This window comes from Ovis aries, chromosome 4 (genome assembly GCF_016772045.2).
Source record: "Ovis aries strain OAR_USU_Benz2616 breed Rambouillet chromosome 4, ARS-UI_Ramb_v3.0, whole genome shotgun sequence".
Classification (NCBI taxonomy): Eukaryota; Metazoa; Chordata; class Mammalia; order Artiodactyla; family Bovidae; genus Ovis; species Ovis aries.
Window position 1 is genome coordinate 94,444,409 of NC_056057.1, and position 26,193 is coordinate 94,470,601.

The window sequence follows — 26,193 nt, forward strand, 5'->3', positions numbered from 1 at the left end:
GCTATGCCCGGAGGAATCTACGAGGAGCCCAGCAAAAGGCAAGAGCTGAAGGTCTGAAAGCTCAGCAGAGATATGGGCTGCTACCTACTGCAGGAGAGAAAGAGTTTATATTTGATTCCTTCCAAGTTAGACAAGTTAAGCAAGGACTACAGCTTCTCCAGTTGAAACTCCCAGAAAACCACACTTTAGGACAAAAATCTGTCCCTTGAATCCTGAACTAGAAATACTAGATGGAGACATGTCAGCCATTTCTGAAAGTCTGACATTTCCAGGCACACAGGGACACGTGTGCATGAGCACACACATACTCCACATAGACACTCACCCACAGGTAGGATTCCTCACGGAGGTTCCTGGTGAAAGCCAGCTAACTGTCCAGGAATTGCAAGGCCAGTTGGTCCCCACTAGATTGCCTGAGTTGCCATATTCTGTGCCCTGGGTCCTTAAGACCAGGGCCAGAGGTCCCCCTGGAGACAGTGTTTTAAGTGCCCATCCCTGGGCAGGGCACACAGCAATGCGTCAGCCTGGGCTGAGTGGACTCAGTCCCCCTCAGTTGTCAGAGCTCTGCTGAGGCACCCACCTCTGCAATTGGTTCTGACAGGAGCCCGCTGGGTTTGGGCTGTCAGTCCAACCGTTATGGGTAAGAGAGGCCTCTTACGCTCACTCCTTAGGCCAAGTGGCTGCATCTTTAGCCTCTCCCACTGTGGTCCTGACAACTTCCCAGACAGTGTCTTCCTCTCTATTCCACCCCACATCAGAAGAAGGGGCAATGGGCCCCAGCTGAGGGCAACGCAGCCACAGTTGAAAGGAGGCAGATGCCCCCGTGGGGCTCAGGCCAACCGAGCCTTACTCAAGCATAGAGTCTCACTGGCAAGGGATAAAAATTTCCAGTCACTGAAGCCATGGAGTAGGAGGAGGGGAGGTTTTAAGGAGAGGACAAGTGGTATCGGAGAAGGGTAATGATATAAAAACTGAAGACGTTTTAGGTATGGTGGACCCTCCGCTTCTGCAAGGGTCAACCAAAATATTTTAAAATTCCAGAAAATTCCAAAAACCAAAACTTAAAATTGCGTTATACAGGCAACTATTCACATAGCATTTACATTGTATTTATAACTATTTACAAGGTATTATAAATATTAGGTATTGTCAGTAATCTAGAGATAATTTCAAGTATCCAAGAGAATGTGAGATTATATGCAAGCACTATGCTATTTTATATAAGGGATTTGAACACCAGAGGATTTGGGTGTCTGCAGGGGTTCCTTACCAATCCCCCTGTATATTTAAAGGGCAACTGTATATTTAATATATAATATTGTACCCTTTTCAGATTTCAAGTTATTTTATTAATTTAGGAACATGACAATACACTGAGGCTTTACAGAATATCACGTCAGGTACATTTAGACCAGGGTTTTCTCAGCCTCAGCACTACCACCACACTGGATGATCTGGGGGGATCAGGGCGGGGGGTGGTTGTCTTGTGCAATGGAAGATGTTTAACAGCATCCCTGGCCTCTGGATGATGGAAGCACCACTGCCACCCCCGTGGTAATAACCCGGTCATGTCTCCAGACACAAATGGCCCCCCAAGAGGCAAAATTGCCCCCCTGCTCCTCTCCCCTCCAACTGAGAACCAGTGATTTCAAGTTGAACTTATAAATGCCCAGAACCAAACAGAAAACAATCAAGAGAAATTATGTTTTTCTAGTACTTTAAATTATCCAGAAAAAAAAAAAAGGAAGTCCTAGTGAAAGAGGAGATTTTCTGATTTGTTTCAGGGTTTTTATCCCCCTATTGTCCTAGCAGCAGCAGCAGCAGTGTATTCATATATACTCCCACCTTTTCCAGAGATAGTTTAAGGAAGGCTTACGGAACTATATAGGATAAATGAAAAATTATTAATCAAATGTGAAAGCAAAAAAAAAGAGAGAGAGAGAGAAACAACAGAAGCAAGTTCAGGGGCGAGAATGAAATACAACTACTCTGGGAGCTCACTATTGATGGACCATACATTCGTGCTTCCCCAGGGGCCCCATTTACAAAATTCAATGTCTAGAAAGCAAACACAAACTAACCATTCTTCGGATTATGAGAGGCAAAGAGGGGGGTTCACAGAGGAGACATCAGTGTGATTTAATAAACAAGGTCCTTAACAACATTCCTGAGTAGCACAACCACCAGTTTCACTGGCCCGGGTCTACTGTTGACTAGTACCTTCAATATAGGCTCCACACAAGGCATGATTCAGAACAGGACATAAACCAGAACCATTCCCTGGGGGGCCAAATACCAGCTCTGCCAGGCTGCTCTGATCCACAGGACATTTCAACTCTCTGGAGGCTTGAATCATTGCTTCTCTCTGCTTAGTTTTTTATCATTTAATTCCTGTTTTGAGTGGATTGTATATGCCCGGGGCTCAAAATTCAGAAAGTACAAAAGAATATACAGTGAACAATACATTTCTTTCCCACCCAGTCTCCCAATTTCCCTCTCCAGAAGCAACCAGTGTTCGTTTTTTGCTGTGTTTTTCCTGCATAGGAGGTGACAACAAGCTTGAAATCATGTGTTGTGACAATGTTGTCTATTAAATACTGACCAGTCACTCTCCAGAGAAGTGGTGAGATAAGGGAAAGGTTCACACACGCTCTTTTGAAAATGAGATTTCATCCAAGGTTTACTTGAACAAATGCCATCCTCATATCTGGGAGGAAAGGACAGAAACCACCCCCCATCCCCTATCCCCACCCGGAGGCAGAATCATGACTCTCCCTAGAGAATTTCATCTGCTGGCCTTAAAATGCAGAGACAAATGAGTCACTGAGGGCCTGAACTCCTACTGCCTAGAGCCAGGCCGCAGTCACTTTGGAAATCAACGCATGGTAGATGCCAACGGATTGCCACCAGGAAAGCAATCCTCTCCCTGACCCCACCATCTTGGAGGCATTTGGAAGTGTGCGGGTGGGGAAAGGATGTCTTATGGCTCTTGGCAAAGAAGCTAAAACTGCTATAACACATTTCATGCTCAGATGTGTCTGACTCTGTGTGACACCACAGACTGTAGCCTGCCAGGCTCCTCTATCCATGGGATTTCCTAGGCAAGAATTCTAGAGTGGGTTGCCATTCCCTTCTCCAGGGGATGAGAATACCTTCCTGACCCAGGTATTGAACCCAGATCCCCCACATTGTAGGCAGATTCTATACCATCTGAGAGCCACCAGGGAAGCCTCAAGAATACTGGAGTGGATAGCTATTCAAGAATACCAGAGTGGGTAGCTATTCCCTTCTCCAGGGGATCTTTCCAACCCAGGGACTGAACACAGATCTCCTGCATTGTAGGCAGATTCTTTACCATCTGAGCCATCAGGGGTGGCCCAGGGAAGTGTGGGGTGGGAAAAGAGTGTCTTATGGCTCTGGGCAAAGAAGGGTTTACTGGTATTGACTAGGCAGGACACTGCTCAAGACCGCCCACACTGAGAAGGATCCGGCCTCAAATTCCATCAACTCCCCCAGAGACAAGCCTGGGCTGGGACCCAACCCCAGTCTCAGCCCTGAAACATTCTCTCCAAGTCCCCCTGGAGCCCTTACTAGGAGCCACCTCACTCCCTGGCACACCCAGCGAGAGAAACAATTAGGGAATGCATACTGAGGTAATGGAATGACGTGTTGAGTGGCTTTTATTTATAAGCCAGTTTGAAGCTGGGGAACAATTACCCAAAAAAGTCCCTTTGGTTTGAGAATAGATGAGCTGTTGCTTTTCTCTCTGGCCATGACTAGTTAGCTGAGTCAGTCATCTGGTCCAGACACTCCTGGATGGAGATAATAAAACTTGATCCCCTGAGTACAAAGGAATGTTGGCCAATCAGTTCTCTAAAGAGAGAACCATTCTTCCTCCTATCCAAGAGAAGGGGTTGGTTTATTAGGAAGCCTATTTTTATGTGGATGGTGGAGAGGGTTTCTTCAGGCTTATGGTTTTTACCTCGATCCGAGTATCTGTTGCCCCTGGTGGGTTTTTTTGTGTGTGTGTGTGTATACCCCTGACTTTCTTTCTTCATTCTTGCACTAATTAATTCCACAGTCATTTGCTGAGAGATATCTGCAGCAGCAACTGTGCTGTGAGGGTGAAATGAGATTAATCTGATAGAGTGCTTACCAAAGGCCAGGCACACAGAAGTGCTTGGGAGTCGTTTGTTTTGTCAGCAGTATTGCCGAGTGCCAGATGTCAGCCTAGATCCAGAGATCAATAAGAGAGATCTCTGTCCCGCCAGAAGTCCCCAGCCTCCTAGGGGGCACCCCCCACCCTGGAAGCAAGCAAGTGTCCTGGGATGTGATGGGTGTGGTGCTGTGGCAGAGCCTCCTGGGTCTCCTACAAGGCCCCAGTTTCTAGAGGGGTGACCTCCTCCCTCTCTCTCATTTGGGGAACCCCAGCTTGAAGAACCCCACCCTGGCCACCCTTAGCTGATGGGCCAGCTTGTCCCTGCAGCTTCCCTGAATGGGATGAACAGGGCAGGCTGGGATGAGGGAGGGAGTGTGTGTATTTACAGAATGTATTCCCATTTTTGGTTTTCTAGAAAGTCTGGGTAGCATGTGTACTGTGTTTAAAACAGGCTTTGGATTCAGATAAATGTGATCCTTGTAAGCTGAGTTTTGCCAAGTTTCATTTTCTTACAGTGGGGTGACAGCTATCTCACAAGGCTGCCATGAAGTTAAGAAAGAGCTGTAAAGCGCAGATCACACCGCTCAGCCTACCGTAAGCATTAAGTGGCAGCTCTCCTAGTGTGTATTTTTTTCCCTGCCCTCAGATTACACCATCATAACTCCTTTCCTTTTCCAGCACTTTACAGTTTGCAGCATACTTCCTTTCTTTTTTAAGTCTATTGAATTTGTTACAATTATTGTTTCTGTTTTATGTTTTGGCTTTTTGGCTACAAGACATGCAGGATCCTAGCTCCCTGACCAGGGATCAAACCCTGACCCTCTGCACTGGAAGGGGAGTCTTAACCCCTGGACCACCAGGGAAGTCCCTGTAGAGTGCTTTCACTTATGTTTTCTCACCTGATCCTCAAATGACCCTGTGAGACAGGGCAGGGGTTCCTTCCCCAACTGACAGATGAAGAAACTGAGTCATTTAGCGACTGTCACCTAATCAAAGGTGATTGAGGACAGGCTTCTCGGTCCCCATCTGGGAGACTGATGAGTACGGAGGATTTTTTCTGTTGCTCTAATCATGAGATAAGAAAGAAGGATGGTTTATTCCGGGTGCAGGAGACACCAAACTGGCTCCCCTCAGCCCTGGGCTTCTCACAAGGGCGGCTGGAGGAGCCTGGCCCCTTCTCTGCCCTTCCCCAGCAGCACCCCATGAACTCCACTTGGCAGCCTGGGGGAGAGCTGGATGGTCACAGGGAAGATGGAACAGTCCCCACAGTGGGCTGGGGAAGAGCGGAGAGCGCTGAGGGGTGAGGCCTGCTGGAGTGGAGCCGGCCTGGGCTGGGAGCCAGCCTGGACGAAAAAACTCTTCCAGGAACCACAGACTGTGGCCGCTGCTGAGGTGGCAGAGAAGGCACATCTGGAAAGAGATAACCATCAGTGGCTCGTTGGTCTAGGGGTATGATTCTCGCTTAGGGTGCGAGAGGTCCCGGGTTCAAATCCCGGACGAGCCCTGTTTTTCCTGGATTTTCCTTTTTTTCCATTCCCTTTTCCCCACCACACACACAAGTATACACTGCCTGCCTTTTCTACAGTTAGAAGCAGAGATGATGCGATGGTGAGTGAATAAAGGACTCGGGACAAGCTGCCAGTCAATTTCCCCACTAGCCATGTCCTATAGATACCCCATTATTCCCACTGAGGCCAAACCAAGCAGAAAGAGATTGTCATAGCTCCAGGTGCTGAACCTGAGAAGGTTATAGAGACAAATGTTGCCTTGTGTCGGGCAGAAAGCCTCTCAGCCTCAGAGAAAGAGCAGGGGGTCAGGACTGAGGAGTAGGTCTGAGTTGGAGGTCAATAAAAGGCAAACCCGCCATGCAAAATCCAAGCTATGAAATATACTGGCTTCAAAGTCCAAAAGCTAGGATCAAAGTTACAATTTGGATTCTCAGCTTTCCTCTTGGTAAAATGGGAACGATAATATTCATTTCTCAAAGTTGGGAGAATTAAATCAGAAACTGTATGTGAAAGCCCTTTGCAAACTATAACGTACCTTACAGACAGGGATTGTTAGGAATACTACTAAAGGTAAAGAGAATCTAAAAAGGAAATTCTGACAACGTGACAGACTGAACTAACGTAGCTCTCCCTTCACCTAGTGTCCCCTAAAACACACACAGAAATATTGCATAAAGCAGAATTTAAAAATTGAAGTATGAACAGTTGCAAAATTGACTTTGAAATTTCCAGATATAAGAATTTAAAAAGGAATACAAGGGACTTCCCTGGCAATCCAGTGGTTAAGATTCTGCTTCTAATTCTGCTTCTAATCCCTGGTCAGAGAACTAAGATCCCATATACTGCACTGTGTGGCCAAAAAGTGAAAGAAAAAAAAAAGGAATAGAAAACAAAGAAGGGAGAGGGGAAGAAGGAAAAGAGCTATCACAGGAGCCCATGGTTTATTTCAGACACAGATAACAGATATATTGCTTTCAGTTCTAGGCTATGTCCCCTCAGCCCAGCAGAGACAAAGAGCTGGGACTGAACCCTCTACGTTAAAGTTTAGAACATTGAAGATCTACCTTATCCATGCAGGAAGACTAAAAATGGCACACCTCAGTTCAAGGAAGCAGAGAAAAAAGGGGGAGAAATAGAAGTCAGCTCTGAGAAACTGAACTCCAAGCCTGAGAAGATGCTTGTGTTGCCTCTGGGTATATCTGCATGATGCTGACTCCTCAAGCCAAGAAACTCAATATAAATTGGTTTAGGAAAATCCCTAGGAATACCACAGGACTCCCTGGGAATACCGCAAAGGAATACCACAGGAATCCCTGGGAATACCACACAGCCACAGAAAGCAGGAAAGAGCTCTCCAAGCATGTTTCATAACCCGAGGTATATCTCACTAAATAAATGGAAATCTCACTAAAAAGTGACAAGTCAAAAACACCTACTGAAAAAGAATTCTTAATAAAATATTCAAAGCTAGACAAGAAAGCAATTCCATCATAAGGAAGAATTGGCAGACACAGCAGACAGAACAATTAACACACTAAGAACGGTGCATAATAGAAAAATATGACAAGCACTGTACAAGTTTTCTTAAAAGTGTTAAAGATGAAAGACAAGAAAGTAAACAATAATGAAAATATTGCACTGTGAAGAAAAGCAGCTCATTGAGGGAAAAAAACCCAAAACTTTAGGAAATGAAAGCTATACCACTAAAGACTCAATGCATTAAACAGTAGACTTGACCCAGCTGGAAAGAGAGTTGATGAACCGGAAGATGAGGCTGATGAAAATAAGGGGGGAAAGGGGAAAGTAATGAAATACAAAATATGAAAGACTTCTGGGCTTCTCTGATAGCTCAGTTGGTAAAGAATCTGCCTGCAATGCAGGAGACACCGGTTTGATTCTTGGGTCAGGAAGATGCGCTGGAGAAAGGATAGGCTATCCACTCCAGTATTTCTGGGCTTCCTTGGTGGTTCAACTGGTAAAGAATCTGCCTACTATGTGGGAGACCTGGGTTTGATCCCTTAGTTGGGGAGATCTCCTGGAGAAGGGAAATACCCACTCCAGTATTCTGGCCTGGAGAATTCCATGGACTATACAGTCCATGGGGTCACAAAGAGTAGGACGTGACTGAGCAACTTTCACTTTCACTTTCAAAGACTTTCACTGAAATGCCACCAAAGGATATACTTCATAAGAAAGAGGACTGGGAAAGGTCAGTTTTCATTCCAATCCCAAAGAAAGCAATGCCAAAGAATCCTCAAACTACCACACAATTGCACTCACATCACACACTAGCAAAGTAATGCTCAAATCCTCCAAGCCAGGCTTCAACAATACGTGAACTGTGAATTTCCAGATGTTCAAGCTGGATCTAGAAAAGGCAGAGGAACCAGAGATCAAATTGCCAACATCCGCTGAATCATGGAAAAAGCAAAAGAGTCCCAGAAAAATATCTACTTCTGCTTTATTGACTATGCCAAAGTCTTTCACTGTGTGGATCACAACAAACTGTGGAAAGCTCTTAAGAGTCCCTTGGACTGCCAGGAGATCCAACCAGTCCATCCTAAAGGGAATCAGTCCTGAGTATTCATTGGAAGGACTGATGCTGAAGCTGAAATTCCAATACTTTGGCCACCTGATGCGAAGAAACGACTCTTTGGAAAAGACTCTGATGCTGGGAAAGATTGAAGGCAGGAGGAGAAGGGGACGACGGAGGATGAGATGGTTGGATGGCATCACCGAAGTGATGGATGTGAATTTGAGCAAGCTCCGGGAGTTGGTGATGGACAAGGAAGCCTGGTGTGCTGCAGTCCATGGGGTCTCAGAGTCGGACATGACTCTGCAACTGAACTAAACTGATAAATGCAATGTACTGTTATATTATACATATAAAGTTTCAGTTCGGTTCAGTTCAGTCGCTCAGTCGTGTCCGACTCTTTGCGACCCCATGAATCACAGCATGCCAGGCCATCACCAACTCCCAGAGTTCACTCAAACTTACGTCCATAGGGTCGGTGATGCCATCCAGCCATCTCATCCTCTGTCGTCCCCTTCTCCTCCTGCCCCCAATCTCTCCCAGCATCAGAGTCTTTTCTAATGAGTCAACTCTTTGCATGAGGTGGCCAAAGTACTGGAGTTTCAGCTTTAGCATCATTCCTTCCAAAGAACACCCAGGACTGATCTCCTTCAGAATGGACTGGTTGGATCTCCTTGCAATCCAGGGGACTCTCAAGAATCTTCTCCAACACCACAGTTCAAAAGCATCAATTCTTTGGCGCTCAGCTTTCTTCACAGTCCAACTCTCACATCCATACATGACCACTGGAAATACCATAGCCTTGACTAGATGGACCTTTGTTGGCAAAGTAATGTCTCTGCTTTTGAAAATGCTACCTAGGTTGGTCATAACTTTCCTTCCAAGGAGTAAGCGTCTTTTAATTTCACGGCTGCAATCACCATCTGCAGTGATTTTGGAGCCCCCAAAACTAAAGTCTGACACTGTTTCCACTGTTTCCCCATCTATTTCCCATGAACTGATGGGACCAGATGCCATGATCTTTGTTTTCTGAATGTTGAGCTTTAAGCCAACTTTTTCACTCTCCTCTTTCACTTTCATCAAGAAGCTTTTTAGTTCCTCTTCACTTTCTGCCATAAGGGTGGCGTTATCTGCATATGTGAGGTTATTGATATTTCTTCCGGCAATCTTGATTCCGGCTTGTGCTTCTTCCAGTCTAGTGTTTCTCATGATGTACTCTGCATAAAAGTTAAATAAGCATGGTGACAATATACAGCCTTGACATACTCCTTTTCCTATTTGGAACCAGTCTGTTGTTCCATGTCCAGTTCTAACTGTTGCTTCCTGACCTGGATACAGATTTCTCAAGAGGCAGGTCAGGTGGTTTGGTATTCCCATCTCTTTCAGAATTTTCCAGTTTATTGTGATCCACACAGTCAAAGGCTTTGGCATGGTCAATAAAGAAGAAATAGATGTTTTTCTGGAACTCTCTTGCTTTTTCCATGATCCAGCGGATGTTGGCAATTTGATCTCTGGTTCCTCTGCCTTTTCTAAAACCAGCTTGAACATCTGGAAGTTCATGGTTCATGTACTGCTGAAGCCTGGCTTTCAGAATTTTGAGCATTACTTTAGCATGTGAAAAAAGTGCAATTGTGCGGTAGTTTAAGCATTCTTTGGCATTGCCTTTCTTTGGGGTTGGAATGAAAACTGATCTTTTCCAGTCCTGTGGCCACTGCTTAGTTTTCCAAATTTGCTGGCATATTGAGTGCAGCACTTTCACAGCATCATCGTTCAGGATTTGAGATAACTCAACTGGAATTCCATCACCTCCACTAGCTTTGTTCGTAGTGATGCTTTCTAAGGCCCACTTGACTTCACATTCCAGGATGTCTGGCTCTAGGTGAGTGATCACACCATCGTGATTATCTTGGTCGTGAAGATCTTTTTTGTACAGTTTTTCTGGGTATTCTTGCCACCTCTTCTTAATATCTTCTGCTTCGGTTAGGTCCAGACCATTTCTGTCCTTTATCGAGCCCATCTTTGCATGAAATGTTCCCTTGGTATCTCTAATTTTCTTGAAGAGATCTCTAGTCTTTCCCATTCTGTTGTTTTCCTCTATTTCTTTGCATTGATCAGTGAAGGAGACTTTCTTACCTCTTCTTGCTATTCTTTGGAACTCTGCATTCAGATGCTTATATTTTTCCTTTTCTTCTTTGCTTTTTGCTTCTCTTCTTTTCACAGCTATTTGTAAGCCCTCCCCAGACAGCCATTTTGCTTTTTTGCATTTCTTTTCCATGGGGATGGTCTTGATCCCTGTCTCCTGTACAATGTCACGAACCTCAATCCATAGTTCATCAGGCATTCTATCTATCAGATCTAGTCCCTTAAATCTATTTCTCACTTCCACTGTATAATCATAAGGGATTTGATTTAGGTCATACCTGAATGGTCTAGTGGTTTTCTCTACTTTCTTCAATTTCAGTCTGAATTTGGCAATAAGGAGTTCATGATCTGAGCCACAGTCAGCTCCTGGTCTTGTTTTTGCTTACTGTATAGAGCTTCTCCATCTTTGGCTGCAAAGAATATAATCAATCTGATTTCAGTTATATACATATAAAGTTTATATGTATATAAAGTTTCTGAAAGAGAGAGGATGAGGGAATGTAATATTCCAATAGATAATGATCCATAATTTTCCAAAAAGAAGAAAGACACAGTTCTCAAATTGAAACTGAGCTTATAAACAGATTGTGGTGAAACTGCAGAATATTGAATAGAAAAATAAAAACCTTAAAAGCAACCAGAAAAAAAAAAAAGCCTGTTCGCCTAGAAGGACAATTATATTGGCAGTTGACTTCTTATTCACTGCAAAATATTATAGAAAAAATAGAATATCTTCAAAAGGCCAAGAGAAAACTGTCAGCCTAAAAATCTATGCCCACTAAATTGCCATTTGTGTTTTGAAATAAAAGATCTTTTAACACAAAGACTGAGAATGTTTGCCACTCAGAGATGTCTGAAATGCCACCAAAGGATATACTTCATAAGAAGGAAACTGAAATAAGAAGAAAGGCATGAAATGCGAGAAGCAATGATGAGCAAAGAGACTGATAAATATGTTCGTCAATCTAAACAAGCACTGAAAGCCACTGCTGGTGGAATGTAAATTGGTCCTGCTGCTTTATAGAACAATTTGGCAATCCGTTGTAAAGTTTAAGGTGCATGTATCCTATGATCCACAAAGTCTACTTCTAGGTATCTACCTTAGAGAAGTGCCTACATATATGCCAAAGAGGCACACACAGCACTGTTTATCACAGCATTGCTTACGATCTGGAACACTGAAAACGTCTTAAATGCTCATTAGCAGAAGAATGGATAAATAGATTGTGGTATATTCAAACCATGAAACAGTATTCAGCAGTTAAAATTTATGAACTGGTACTATATGAAATAACATGAATGTTTGCATTTAAAAAAGAATACATTTGAATCAGTTCTAATGAGGTGGATGAAACTAGAGCTTATTATACAGAGTGAAGTAAGCCAGAAAGAAAAACACCAATACAGTATACTAACGCATTATATGAAATTTAGAAAGATGGTAACGATAACCCTGTATGTGAGACAGCAAATGAGACACAGATGTAGTGAACAGTCTTTTGGACTCTGTGGGATAGGGTAAGGGTGGGATGATTTGGGAGAATGGCACTGAAACATGTGAATTATCATATGTGAAACAAATCTCCAGTCCAGGTTCGATGCATGAGACAGGGTGCTCGGGGCTGGTGCACTGGGATGACCCAGAGGGATGGGATGGCGAGGAAGGTGGGAGGGGGGTTCAGGATGGGGAACACATGTACACTCATGGCGGATTCAAGTCAATGTATGGCAAAACTAATACAATATTGTAAAGTAAAATAAATTAATTAAATTTTAAAAAATAAATATATTTTTAAAGCACACAAACCAGTATTGTCTATTGTTTGTTGTTGTTCAGTCACTAAGTCGTGTCTGACTCTTTGTGACCCCCATAAACTACAGCATGCCGGCTTTCCTGTTCTTCACTATCTCCTGGAGTTTGCTCAAACTCATTTCCATTGAGTCAGTGATGCAATCCAACCATCTCATCCTCTGTCGCCTGCTTCTCCTCTTGCTCTCAATCTTTCCCAGCATCAGGGTCTTTTCCAATGAGTCCATTCTTCGCATCAAGTCCCAAAGTATCGGAGCTTCAGCATGAGTCCTTCCAATGAACACCCAGGACTGATCTCCTTTAGGATTGACTGGTTGGATCTCCTTGCTGTCCAAGGGACTCTCAAGAGTCTGCTCCAACACCACAGTTCAAAAGCAACAATTCTTCAGTGCTCAGCTTTCTTTATTGTCCAACTCTAACACCCATACATGACTACTGGAAAATTCATAGCTTTGACTAGATGGACCTTTGTTGGCAAAGTGATATCTCTGCTTTTTGATATACTGTCTAGATTTGTGATTGGAGAAGGCAATGGCGACCCACTCCAGTACTCTTGCCTGGAAAATCCCATGGTTGGAGGAGCCTGGTAGGCTGCCATCCATGGGATCGCACAGAGTCGGACACAACTGAAAGGCTTCACTTTCACCTTTCACTTTCATGCACTGGAGAAGGAAATGGCAACCCACTCCAGTGTTCTTGCCTGGAGAGTGCCAGGGACAGAGGAGCCTGGTAGGCTGCCGTCCATGGGATCACAGAGTCGGACACAACTGAAAGGCTTCACTTTCACTTTTCACTTTCATGCACTGGAGAAGGAAATGGCAACCCACTCCAGTGTTCTTGCCTGGAGAGTGCCAGGGACAGAGGAGCCTGGTAGGCTGCCATCCATGGGATCGCAGAGTCGGAAGCAACTGAAAGGCTTCACTTTCACTTTTCACTTTCATGCATTGGAGAAGGAAATGGCAACCCACTCCAGTGTTCTTGCCTGGAGAATCCCAGTGATGGAGGAGCCTGGTGGGCTGCTATCTATGGGATCGCACAGAGTCGGACACGACTGCCGCAGCAGCAGATTTGTCATAGATATTCTTCCAAGGAGCAAGTGTCTTTTAATTTTGTGGCTACAGTCACCATCTGCAGTGATTTTGGAGACCAAGAAAATGAAATCTGACACTGTTTCCACATTTCCCCCATCTATTTGCCATGAAGTGATAGGACCAGATGCCATGATCTTTGTTTTTTTGAATGTCGAGTTTTAAGCCAGCTTTTTCACTCTCCTCTTTCACCTTCATCAAGAAGCTCTTTAGTTCCTCTTGACTCTCTGCCATTAAAGTGATACCCCCTGCATACCTGAGGTTGTTGGTATTTCTCCTGTCAATCTTGACTCCAGCTTGTGATTCATCCATTTCAGCATTTTACATGATATACTCTGCATATAAGTTAAATAACCAGAGTGACAATATATTGTCCATTGTTTATAAATACATATATTTAAGTAAATATATAACAGATGGGCTATCTGAATCAAATGTGTCAAGAAATGAGCAGTTGTTAGATTTCAGTGGTGAGTGCATGGATATTTATTATGTTACTTTCTGTATTGTACTTTATGCATCTTTAAAATATTTTCTTTTTTTTTTTTAATGAAAGGATCTAGGTATTTAGAAATAAGGGTAAATGGGGATAAATGGCTGCATCAGTCCTCAGAGAGGATAATCTGCTGGGATGGGATTAGGAGGGAGGCTGAGTCCTGGGTCCAGGGATTATGAGGATTAATTCAGATCATCCCCCTAAGCTGATCACCTGGCTGGCATTCCCAGCACTCCAAGCCCTTCAGAGATGCATCTCTGGACCACAGTCCACTTCCCCCCATACTTCCTGCCTCCTATCTCCACTCTCACATTCAACCCAGTACTGTTCTGCTCAGGGATTACCCACATTTGGGTCCCTAGAATAGATTGGTTCAGGTGTCCTCTGAATACTCCTCAAATCAAGGGTAAATGATGACCTGCACCCAGGAGCCAAGGAGAGATTAGTCCTAATACTCAGGATCAGAGTTCCCTGAGGAGAGCCTGGACCCTTGGATGTTACAGTTGACAACTGCCTTCCCAGTCCCTCCCTCTATTAGCCAAGAGGTCAGCAGTCAAGGTCTGCCAACTGACCCTGCTGGTCAGTCAGAACCAGAAGGAGCTGGGCTGGTGCAGAACAAAGAGTCACTCTGCTTCCAGCATTAGACTCCGTCATTTCTGGGAACCCTATGCCCTTCATCTCCCTGATGCCAACCCCTTTCCACCATCCCTGACAAGCACTCTGCTCCCCAAGTTTTGACAAACTTAAAGTCTGCAGCAGTCCTTCTGGAAGGGGTCTGGGTGGACTTGCTCAGCAGTCTTTCCCCACAGCTGGATCACATTAACCACAGGCCTGGAGTGGAGCCCTATCCCCCAGGGAGCACAAGAAACATCTTGATCTGTGCTCACCATCTCCCTGAGCACATACTGGGCTGGGAGTATGAGAGGGAGGAAGAAAGGTGAGGAGAGAAGGCAGGGTGTGGCGGGAGGGAAAGAGACAGACAGAGGCTGAGAGGCAACATTATTGTTAACAGGTAACACTGAACTCCTTGAGTGTGAGATTATATACTAAATGATAAGCAGAGTATACAGATGTGAAGTTAGGAGATTTACCTTTACTCATTCATTCTACGTGTAAGAGAATTTGTCAGATGCTAGGAGAAGGCAATGGCACCCCACTCCAGTACTCTTGCCTGGGAAATCCCATGGACACAGGAGCCTGGTGGGCTGTAGTCCATGGGGTTGCTAAGAGTCGGACACGACTGAGCAACTTCACTTTCACTCTTCACTTTCATGCATTGGAGAAGGAAATGGCAACCCACTCCAGTGTTCTTGCCTTGAGAATCCCAGGGACGGGGGAGCCTGGTGGGCTGCTGTCTATGGGGTCGCACAGTCGGACATGACTGAAGTGACTTAGCAGCCGCAGCAACAGCAGAGATATACAGAAGACCATGTTAACTCCCAGTCTTCAAGAAAATGGGCAGACAGAAAATTGAAAATCTGACCTTGACAACCCTGAGTGACTGGCAATGCCCTAGAGAGAAAGGAGGAGAGGGTGTGTATAATGGGGTGGGAGGGGGCATCAGGAAGGGCTGCCTAGGGATGACTCCCTGCTGAGTGTTGAAGGGTAAGTAGGGGATGTCCAGGTGAAGAAAGGTTCTCCCCTGAAGAATATGGAGGGCTCGTGAACCTGGGAGCCTGTGGCGGTGACAAAGACAATATATGCCAAAGACCTTGTGAGTGGATGGGTGAGAGAAAGGATTGGTGTGTGTCCCTGGCTTAGGAATCTCCCAGTGCTTTTCTGGATGTCCTGGGACGCCCCAGTTCTCAAGTGTACCCATATTTTTCCTAGCTAAGACCTTCAGAGATGTGAGAACAATTGTTTCTTCAAGACCTGGCCCCTGGTAGACGTTCCTTGAATGAATGATGAAGTTAAGTGAAATAAGCCCGCGTAAGTTTCACATCTCCCATTTTTAACTGTAAATCAGCAGTGCCCACCCTGAACAGGCTATGCGTGCATGATGAGTGGGGGTCATTCTCGCAGCCCACCGGGAGTAGGGCTCGTGGGAAGGCAAGCGGTGGAGAAAGGCGGCCTTCGGACACTAAGGACAGTGTAGGGCCACGGAGCCGCCCCTCCTAAGAGGGTCCCTGCTTCTGGCTTGGTGAGGGGCGCACGCACGGACAACAGAGGGATCAGGGCCCCGAGTTCACGTATCCTGGCCTCAGTTTCCCCGCTCCTGCCCTCACGCAGTTCTGGGGCGGGTGGCCGGGGTCCGCGCCGACTGCAGAGCTGGGGGGCGCGCCCTGCGCCATAGGGAGCCAGGGGAGTGGAAAAGCATCCGCGTGTTTGCAGGAAACAAGCCGGGAGGATCCGTCCATCCTTTTGGTTTTCCTGCCTCATCACCGAGCTAGACGGGATCCTGGCACACGGAGCAGAGGGGGTCTCCTCGCGCAGCCGACTCCTGGCTGCTCGCACTCTCCGCGCGGGTCTCCTCCCATCTCCCGCTCGCTCGGCCTCGGGGAACTCGGGAGCTGCGGCGGCCGACCGGCTTCCGGGCGGGCGGCGGCGGGGGCGGTGTCAGGTGGCCCGGCCAGGCCCCGCCCCCTCGGCCGGCCCGCCCTCCCTCCCCTGCGCACCCGGCTCCGGTACCCGGCCTCGCGGCGGCGGCGGCGGCGGCGGCGGCGGCGGCGGCGGCAGCGGCAGCGGCGGTGGCGAGAGCGGCCATGGAGGCGGGCGCCGGGGCCGGCGCGGGCGCCTCGGGCTGGAGCTGCCCGGGCCCAGGTCAGAGCGCCCCTCCTTCACCTCTCCACTGCCTCTCCTTCCTCTTCTCCATCTCTCCTCCCCCCAGACCCCCACGGCCTCTCCCCCCTCCGCTACTCCCCACCTTGACGGCCGAAGTCTTCCTCCTCCCTCCCTCCCGCCCCCCACCCGGGCCCGGTCTCCATCTTTCCCGGCTGGGTCTTCCCCACACCGGCCGCATCCTCCTTGGCATTCCCTGCCCTGAGCCTTCTCAATCTCGACTCTCCAGCCTCATACTGCTTCCAGCCCTAGGGGCTCTATAGATCCTGCACCCGCTCGCACCCCTAAAGCTTCTGAGCGCGGGGCGCGGGTGGGGTGGACGAAGTCTAGGGAGAGATGGAGGGGAGGGGAGGGGGTCCGGTCCACACGACCCCCGCCAGCCATCGCCGGCCCCCTCCCCACCTTCCCCTTAGGCGCACTACCTCACCCTTTCAGCCTCTTTACTTGCTCCCACCCTCTGCCATCCTTGTCCATCTTCCCCCTCTGTCCCCTCTGGGCTAAAGAGACACACACCCTTTCTACCTGTGCGAGGGAGAGGAGCCTGGAACAGAGGTTGCAGAGGAGGATGGGCAGGGCAGGGCGGGGTCCCCAGAGGCCCAGCCTAAGGGGCAGCTTGGGGAGAGGAGTCGCAGTGCCTGGCAGAGTGAGCCAAGTACTTCCACCGGGATAAAAACCCCCAGGGCTCCGAAGGGCTAGAAGGTGTGTCCCTTCCCCTCCCTGCCTCACCCCAGCCACCCTGGCACCCCACAATCCCTCTCTCTCCTTGCTCACAGGACCCACAGTGACCACTTTAGGCTCCTATGAGGTGTCGGAGGGTTGTGAGAGGAAGAAGGGCCAACGCTGGGGGTCTTTGGAACGGCGGGGGATGCAAGCTATGGAGGGTGAGTTTTCCTGTAAAGCTTTCTTTCCTTCTCCCTCACCCAATTTTCCTTCCTCCCTCTGACCCTCCAGAACTCTGAGCCAGGACACACACCTTCCCCCTAGTTCAGCTCAGCACCCGCTAGCCCTCCTCAGGGCTCAGGTTTTGAGGGAAGTTCAAGGTACATCCTTTTGGGGTTCTAATCACCAGCTAACCAGGTTGTGTGTCCCGAGGGAGCTGCCAGACAGAGAAAGAGGCCTCTTTGGACAGAGCTTTGAAGCAGCCTTTCAGCAGGGGGTTTGTTCTCTCTGCCTCCCGACCCAGATCCCAAGCTGTCTCTTATTTTGAAAAGCAGGGAAGTGAGCACGTGAACTGTCTTTCTGGTGCTGCCACCACTGACTTCAAATGGAAGCCTGGTGGCTTTGGTTCTCTAGGCTATCTTACTGCCTGAAAGAGGGAGCCTGGGAAGGGGGCTGCTGAAAAGGCCAACCTCCCAACACATGTGTATTCCCACAACACCCATGCGACTTGGCAGTTGTTGCCAACACCAGGAGGATGCTAGAAGGGTGCCAGTCCTGTTGCCAGGACTTCCCGTGAAGGGTCCCCAGGTCCCTGTGCACATCTAGTGTGGTCAATCTTGCCCCTTCCCCCCCCACCTCCACTGACCCCGGGGAGACAGATGATGCCAGGGGTCCCAGATGAATCTTAGGCTGTGGTTACTGGACAAAACCAGGCCAGAGACTCAGAATTTTAAAACAATTGCCATCCAGATAAGGTTTTGCTATTTAGAGAAACTGCATTGCAGTAAAGGAGGGGGTGCTTGCCAGCCAGAGACTGGGGACCAACACACCCCAGTTTCTTAACTCATTAAAATGGCAGGCTTTCTTTTACACACAAGTACAACCTATGACTTTCCCCTAAAAACTGCCTTGTGGTCAGCAGGGGAGGAAGTGAGACCCCCAGACACTCAGCAGGGAAAAGAAAAGTGGACTTGGTAGAAAATTTCAAAAAGTCTATTCAATGGAATATGTTTGGAAGGGCCCCAGTGTTTGTCCAGTAAATCCTTTAGATCATTTCATTCAGATGTTCTCTTTCTCTGCCTACTGACAGGCAACACTTTCATATAATGGAAAGGCTAGTTTCTCACAAGCCACCTGGATCGTTTGTAAACTTTGTACAAACCCCCAAACTGTAATTCTTGCCCTGTTTGGCTTAAAGACACACCCAGTGTCTGAATCCTTTCTTGACTACTTGTGCCCAGAGACAAGGATAGAAGAAGCAAGGTATCCTTGTGCAAGCCAGTCCCTGGCTGTTCAGTCCACCTGAAGGCAGTCCTTGGAGGCCCCAGAGGCAATATTGGTCCAGGAAGTGCCTGGGAGGGGGATGGATACCTCCAAACTTGACTCTCACACCTCAGGGCCCCTCAGGCATGCAGGTGCTGCCCAGAGGCTCCTTGGGGGACACCAGGTGGCACTATTATACCATCTCTGTCCTCTAAGGACAGTGAGGTGGAGGGCCCTCTAAGGACTGTGTAAGAAAGTTGGCTCTTACTCGCTGGCGGGATGTTGCGGGGGTCTCTCCTAGGGGAAGTGTTACTCCCAGCTCTCTACGAGGAGGAAGAGGAGGAGGAGGAGGAAGAAGAGATGGAAGAAGAGGATGATCCAGGGCAGAAAGGCGGCAACGCAGGCTCCCTGTCGGTTAGCAAGCACCGAGGCCTGAGCCTCACGGAGACGGAGCTGGAGGAGCTGAGGGCTCAGGTGCTGCGGCTGGTGGCAGAACTGGAGGAGACCCGGGAGCTGGCAGGGCAGCACGAAGATGACTCTCTGGAGCTGCAGGGTGAGCACCTGCGATGGGACTGGAGGGCTTGGTCCCAAAGACACTGGGTCCCCACCCTGACATCAGCTCCCCTGTCCCTGCAGGGCTCCTGGAGGACGAGCGGCTGGCCAGCGCCCAGCAGGCAGAGGTGTTCACTAAGCAGATCCAGCAGCTCCAGGGTAAGTCCTCGCACTTGGACTGGCGGGTAGGCGATCATCCAAGTACTTGTGTCTTGAGGGTTTAGCAGAGGCACAGCAGACCAATGGAGCCGAACTCGGTACTTCCTCCTCAGTTTCTTCTACTATTTTTACCCTTTTCTCCTCATCTCTCCATTACCCTCTTAATTTCCTTTTTTTTTTTTTTTTGCACCTCTAACTGACTCTTGTGTTCCCCTCTTCCTTCCCTTTTCTTGCCCTCCCATTTCACTCCCTTTCCTTGAGGCTAACTCCCTCTTCTCCCCTCAGTCTCTCCCCTTCTCATCCCTTTTTCTTTGTTTTCCTGGTTAGTGCCAGGGGCATGTAGTCAGGGTTGAATTACAAACCATATTACCTTTCCCCCCATCCCTCCAAGAGCATCATGGGAAGAGTGGTGAGCCAGTGAGAAGTGACAGGAGGGGACTCAGTGCATCTTTTAAGGGAAGCAGATGAGAACGTTTCTCTTGCTACCTAGGACCGAGCTACTGGCCCCCAAAGCCCTTTTTTTTCTAAAGCCCATGTCTCTGGGAAGCAGCAAGGCAAGCATCCTACAGTCCACTGTGCCATGAAATAAAGAGGCAGGTTTTGTTACATCTGTGGGCTTTGGGAAGATTTGGGGGAGCTGCCCTAGAAAACTGCAGGGAGTCTCCAGGCAGAACTGAGATCAAGCCAAAAGAGAAGTATAAATGGAAAAATAAGGAAGGCTGGCAAGCAGGCCTGGAGAGAGCAAGCCAAGGTGGGAGAGAAGGAGGGAAAGAAGACGTAAGCAAAGGTAGAAAATATAACAGGAAAAGTAGACAATAAAGGCGCTGAGGTGGGAGGGGAGGTAAAAGTGTTAGTCGCTCAGTTGTGTCCGACTCTTTGTGACCCCATGGACTGTAGCCCACCAGGTTCCTCTGTCCATGGGATTCTCCAGGCAAGAATTCTGGAGTGGATTGCCATTCAGGGAGGGAGAGAAACTGCAGGAGCCATGTTGCTCTGGGGAAAGAGTGTGAGCATTGGTCTCAGGTCACCTAGATTCTTGAGCCCAGTTCTGGCACATAACAAGCTTTGTGATATTGAGCAAGTCACTTTTATCTTTCTGAGACTCAGTTCCTTAGCTGTAAAATAGGGCTGACTTATATGCTTTATCAACCATTTATTGAGTGCTTGTATACTTGGAGGACTAGCTATGGACAACATAGATCAGATCCCTGCCCTAATGAAGAGTACATTCTGATGGGAAAGGCAGAAAACAGACAAACACCATCAGTTCAGGAATAAAATATAACAATAAATGCTAGGAAGAAAATATAACAATATGATATGGATGGGGGTAAGATGGAAGTATATTTTTGATAAAGTAGTTAGAAATGTCTGAGAAAGGGACATTTGAGCTAAGACCTGAATCATGAAGAATATCTGAGGGACGTGCACACCAGGCAGGTGAACTAGCAACTGCAGAAGCTCAGAGGCAAGAATAAGCTTCATGTGTTTGAGGGACATCGTGGCTGGAGCAAAGTGCATGTGGAGGATTTTGCTAAGAGAGAGTTCTGAGAAGTGGGAGAGTTCAGATTACAGAGGACTTTATAAGTCAGCTGAGAGGTTTGACTTGTATTCTAAGTATAGTGGAAAACATGGGAGGGTATTAGCCAGGGCTGGAGGGATATGATCCACTTTACATTCTTAAAAGAATGCTTTGGCTACTCTGTGGAAATTGAATGACAAGAAGAGAGTCAAAGCAGTTGAGTCTGGTCAGCAAATAATTGCAATAGTCCAGCAAAGAAATGGTGGTTGCTTGGATTAGAGCAGGAGAAATGGAGATGACTGAGAATACAACTTGAAATTTAGAGCTCTCAGGACTTGCTGAATTGGATGGGGGGATAAGAGAGGCATGAAAGATGACTTTGCCTTGAGAAACTGAATGGATGGTGGTGTCATCTACTGGATTGGGAACAACTTGACAAGGAACAAATTTCAGGGCTAGGAGAACTCTTTAAGACATATTTTCTACATGTTGAGTTTGAAATGGCTATTGACATCTAAGTAAATATATTAAAGGCAGCTGTTGGATATATGAATCTAGAACCAGGGGAGAGTCAAGACTGGAGATATAAATTTGGGCATCATTAGCATATAGATTACATTTGAATCCATGGGAGATCACAGTGAAATCACATGGAGAGATTCAGGAAAAGGAGAGAAAAGGGTCTGCTCTGGAAGTTAAAAGTCTCACAGGCAAGGAGAAATGAATAGAGACTGAAGTACGAGGAACCACTGGAGCATTTGGTGACCTGGAAGCCAAGAGCAGAAAGTGCTTCAAGGAGACAGTGATCAGCACTGTCAAAAGTTGCTAAGTAAGATGGCCATTGGATTGGGCAAGATGGAGGGCTCTGAGACGTTTCAGTGAAGATAGAAGCCTGACTGTACTGAGCTTGAAGAGGAAAGGGGAAGTGAAATGGAGAAGGTGAGTACGCATAATTCCAGTAGTCATGTCTTGGAGAGAAGCAGAGAAACAACGGAAAGGAAGTCAGGGGACAGCTGGTGTTTTGTTTTTGGGGGATGGGTCACACTGGATCATGTTGGTATGGTGAAAGAAAGGATCTGCTAGAGCGTTAGACCTCACCTTAGCGCAGGGGTGAGATGGGGCGGCGGTGGGGGGATGCTGCAGGTCTGGGTGCTGGTGGTTTAGTCACTAAGTCGTGTCCAAATTTTGCAACCCCATGGACTGTAGCTTGTCAGGCTTCTCTGTCCATGGGATTCTCCAGGCCAGAATTCTGCAGTGGGTTGCCATTTCCTTTGCCAGGGGATCTTCCCGACTCAGGAATCGAACCTTGGTCTCCTCCCTTTCAGATAGATTCTTTACCCACTGAGCTATGAGGGAAGGTTTGGGGAAGGCGCCCAAACCCCACCCCGCGGAGTCCTTGCGCACGCGCGTTGCCCGTTTCCGCCAAGAGGGGGCGCGCGCGGCCTCAGAGGTAGCTGGTACAGCCCCTCGGGGGCTGGGACCGGCCGGCGGCGGGAGGGCCCCCCGCAGAGAGACCTCTTGGTGAGGGGCGGGCCAGTGAGATGGAGGCCATAAGCAGTGAGTGAGAACTGATTTTTCTGTGCCCCTCGCCCGGCTCCAGGGCCTTCGGGGTCGCCCTGATGGCCCCAGTCTCACTGTCAACCGGCGCCGGCTCTTCAGCAGCCCAGTCCGGCCTTTCCAACTCCTAGGGAGGCCGCCCCAGTGAGCCCCGCCCAGCCTCCCGATAAGGTCCTCCCTGGTGCCCGCAAGCTCCACCCCTCTGCAAGCGCCACCTCCCTGCCCCTGTGTGTTTCCAATTAAGAGCTTTTCAAGGTTGAGAGGGACCCTTCGCCATTCTTCAGTGGATCTGAGAATGTCTTTTTTTTTTTTTAAGACATAGAGGAAAACCTCAGGGATACTTGAACCTGAACATCAGGGGTAGAGTGGGGAAGTGAAGGGTTCTAACAGAAAACCCACCCGGGCCTTTATCCTAATGGCCGATGACTTGTGTGTCTCCCCCACTAGGCTATATGCTCCAAGGGGCAGACTGTTCAGTAGTAAAAAGAGCAAGGACTTTGTTTCCTTCAAAAAGGAAAGAAGTCAGAGAATCTGAGCAGGGATGTTTGGGCTTGGCACAGAGGTGATCAACTAATACTTGTTGAATAGACTAAGTAGAGGAGACAGCTAGGATGCTTGTAGAGAGAGGAAGGCTGGGAAAAGGTGTGCCCAGAATCGCACCTGTGAGCTTGGCAGTGTAGGGCTAGAGACCTTCCCCCATGCCTCCGGACTCCCCATAGGCTCAGCATTTATGTCTGTAGTATGTCCAAGTTTTTCTTCTCAAACCTCCATTTTCTGTTCTAGTGGGGTTTTTTTGTTTGTTCTTTTTTTTTTTTTTTTAATAGCCAAACATACAATTCTGCACCTGTGGTCCTCAGTAAAAGTTTGTGAACTAGAGGTATCCCCTGCCTCATTTATGCATGTATACAGCAAATATTTATTGAGTGCATTATGTTAGGGTCTCTGGCAGATCCTGGAGCTATAATGGTGAGCAAAACAGACATGATTCCTGTCTTCATGAAGCTTACAAGTGAAGGGGAGGCCAGTGTTTTAATAACACACACACTGCAAAGTACAAGGGGCTATGAGAGCATTTAATGAAGGACTTTGCTTAATTTTTTGAGAAGGTGCGGGGAGAGGCTAGGGAAGGTTGAAATCTGAAGGGAGTTGGGGGCAAGGATTAGGGAGACGGTTTGCAAAGAGTTTGTGGGAAGGTCCTGACCCTCTTAACTCAATCCTAATTTCCTAATCCTGACCCCCTAAATTTGAATTCTGTATTGGTGGCAATATCTTTTACTCTTGTTCCACGTTTAGGTTCTCCTGATTCCCAATGGGTACCTCTGTTCAGAAACCCTGAGATGCTCCACAGATACTGAGAGCTCTGACATGTCTATTTTGTACATTAAAACATATTATAAAATATAGGTTTGTTGTGAAAAGTATCAAAGCGGTGATATATATAATGTGGAAAGTAAAAGTCCCTCTCACATGCTGAATCATTTCTTAGCAGCAACGGTGTTTTACAGTTGAGGACTTCTATCTTTCCAGACCTTTTTCTGTGTCTTTATATATTTGTGTTATATATTATACATAGAAATATTTTTGCAAAAATGAGATAATACCATGTATTTTACAGCTCATTTTTCTTTCTAGTTAGTATATTATGGAAACCCTTTCATATTTTCTCTATAGATCTGCCACTTTCTTTTAAATGGCAGCCAATATTCTATTTCATCTTCTTCAGTTTAAACAGTCCCTTATTGATTGGCATCTAGTTTATTTCCCCATTGTTTGATTACCTTGCCATGAGCTTACATTTGAATTTCAGCTGTGAGCTCTAAATACACATTGTTTTGGGACCAGTACTTACACAAGCAGTTTGTGGAAAATCTGAGCCTCTGTAATTTCTAAGCTCCAAGGCTGAATAGATGAGAATAGTCTATAAGTGTTTTTTTAGTAGATACGTTTTGGGAAGACTCAGGGCATAAGTCGGAGAAGGCAATGGCAACCCAATCCAGTACTCTTGCCTGGAAACTCCCGTGGAGCCTGGTAGGCTGTAGTCCATGGGGTCGTGAAGAGTCAGACATGACTGAGCGACTTCACTTTCACTTTTCGCTTTCATGCATTGGAGAAGGAAATGGCAAGCCACTCCAGCAATCTTGCCTGGAGAATCCCAAGGATGGAGGAGCCTGGTGGGCTGCCGTCTGTGGGGTCACACAGAGTTGGACACGATTGAAGCGACTTAGCAGCAGCAGCAGCAGCAGCAGCAGCAGCAGCAGCAGCAGCAGCAGCAGCAGCAGCAGCAGTAGCAGCAGCAGCAGTAGCAGCAGCAGCAGCAGGGCATAAGTAAAATGCTGAAAATTAGGTCTGGTCTTTAACTGTTAGGTGATTTCTTAGAAGTACCTAATACTTTTTGTTTGGGGTAGCCTAATTTGTTTTTTGTTGTTGTTTGTTTGTCTTTGGGGGTTTGTTTTGTTTGTTTTTTTTGGCCTAATTTGTTTTTCATGCAGAGCCTCAAGATCTGCTTTCCTGTTGCACCTTACTACCTAGATTGACTCTGTTCTCTTAGGTATTCCCTTTATTCCACATCAGGTGAAGCTATACTTCTCTGATGGGGTAGAGACCTGGTTGTCAGGAGTTTCCAGATAAGAAATAAACCTGCCTTTTAACTTTGTGCCTCTAGAATACAGTCGGTTATCCTCTTGATCATCTCAGTATCATCTTTGGGCTTTGCAGGTGAGCTGCGGTCCCTGCGGGAGGAAATTTCCCTGTTAGAGCGTGAAAAAGAATGTGAACTTAAGGAAATAGAACAGGAGTTGCATTTAGCCCGGGCTGAGATCCAGACTCTGCGGCAAGCAGCGGAGGACTCCGCGACTGAACACGACAGTGACATAGCCTCCCTGCAGGAGGACATCTGCCGGATGCAGAATGAACTCGAGGACATGGACCGAATCCGAGGAGAGTATGAGATGGAGATCACCTCCCTCCGTGCAGAAATAGACATGAAGAACTCTGACCCTTCCAATAGTTTCAGTCTCTCAGATTTCTCTGAGATGCAAGGTATGAGAAAGCAAGCCCTCCTCCCGGTCTATGAGTCAAATCAAGCAAAGGGAGCTAGGCTGCAAGAAGGTGGGCTTAGATCATGAATTGGGAACCTGTAGAAGAAACTTCTAGGTGGGATTCAAGACTGTGAGAGAGAAAAGCTTGAGGTCATGTAACCAGTCTATGATGGTATAAGAAACAGCACCATGGAGATGTCCCCTGAGAATTCTTCCTCACAGAGCCATTGTACATTTGTTGATTTGCCTGTGCTAAAGCCCTTCCTGCTTCCCTAGTGGCTCAGATGGTAAAGAATCTGAGTGGAGGGCATGGCAACCCACTCCAGTATTCTTGCCTGGAGAAGCCCCTTGGACAGAGGAGCCTGGTGGACTGCAGTCCATGGGGTCACAAAGAGTTGGACACGATTGAGCAACTAAGCACAGCATAGCACACAGCTCTCCCCAAGTAGAAGTTTTAGGGGGCAACAAACCAGAGCACAAGACAGCTGGAGAGGAACAGAGGTTATTTCCAGTAATACATGAGGTACACAAAAGCTTAGAGCTCTGCTCAGAGTCTCCCAGTGAGTTGCTAGGCTTCATGACATCAGAGACTTTGCCTTTATTCTGAGGCTAGATTTATGATCTGAGTATAATGGGAGGCCCTGTACTAGGCCAGGTCAAGCAAAGGCAGTCAACAAGGAATCAAAAGAACTGCAAGTTTTCCCAGCTG

The 26,193-nt window shown here is 47.3% G+C and overlaps 1 protein-coding gene and 1 non-coding gene across 7 annotated transcripts in view; both read left to right on the forward strand.

The window, feature by feature from the left end:
* The first annotated feature begins 5,591 nt into the window (after positions 1-5,591).
* Positions 5,592-5,663, forward strand: TRNAP-AGG (transfer RNA proline (anticodon AGG)). The gene has a single exon. It is a non-coding gene; the product is annotated as a tRNA-Pro (tRNA).
* A 10,686-nt stretch (positions 5,664-16,349) lies between these two features.
* The window catches only part of CCDC136 (coiled-coil domain containing 136), a 28,138-nt gene continuing 18,294 nt past the window's right edge, over positions 16,350-26,193 (forward strand). For all 6 annotated transcript variants that reach the window (XM_060415110.1, XM_015095372.4, XM_042248795.2 and 3 more), the window contains exons 1-5: positions 16,350-16,496; positions 17,288-17,395; positions 18,958-19,209; positions 19,293-19,367; positions 25,162-25,485. In XM_060415110.1, the coding sequence (XP_060271093.1) occupies positions 16,439-16,496; positions 17,288-17,395; positions 18,958-19,209; positions 19,293-19,367; positions 25,162-25,485 (817 nt within the window). In that variant the 5' untranslated portion in view covers positions 16,350-16,438. The remainder of the gene's footprint in view (positions 16,497-17,287; positions 17,396-18,957; positions 19,210-19,292; positions 19,368-25,161; positions 25,486-26,193) is intronic.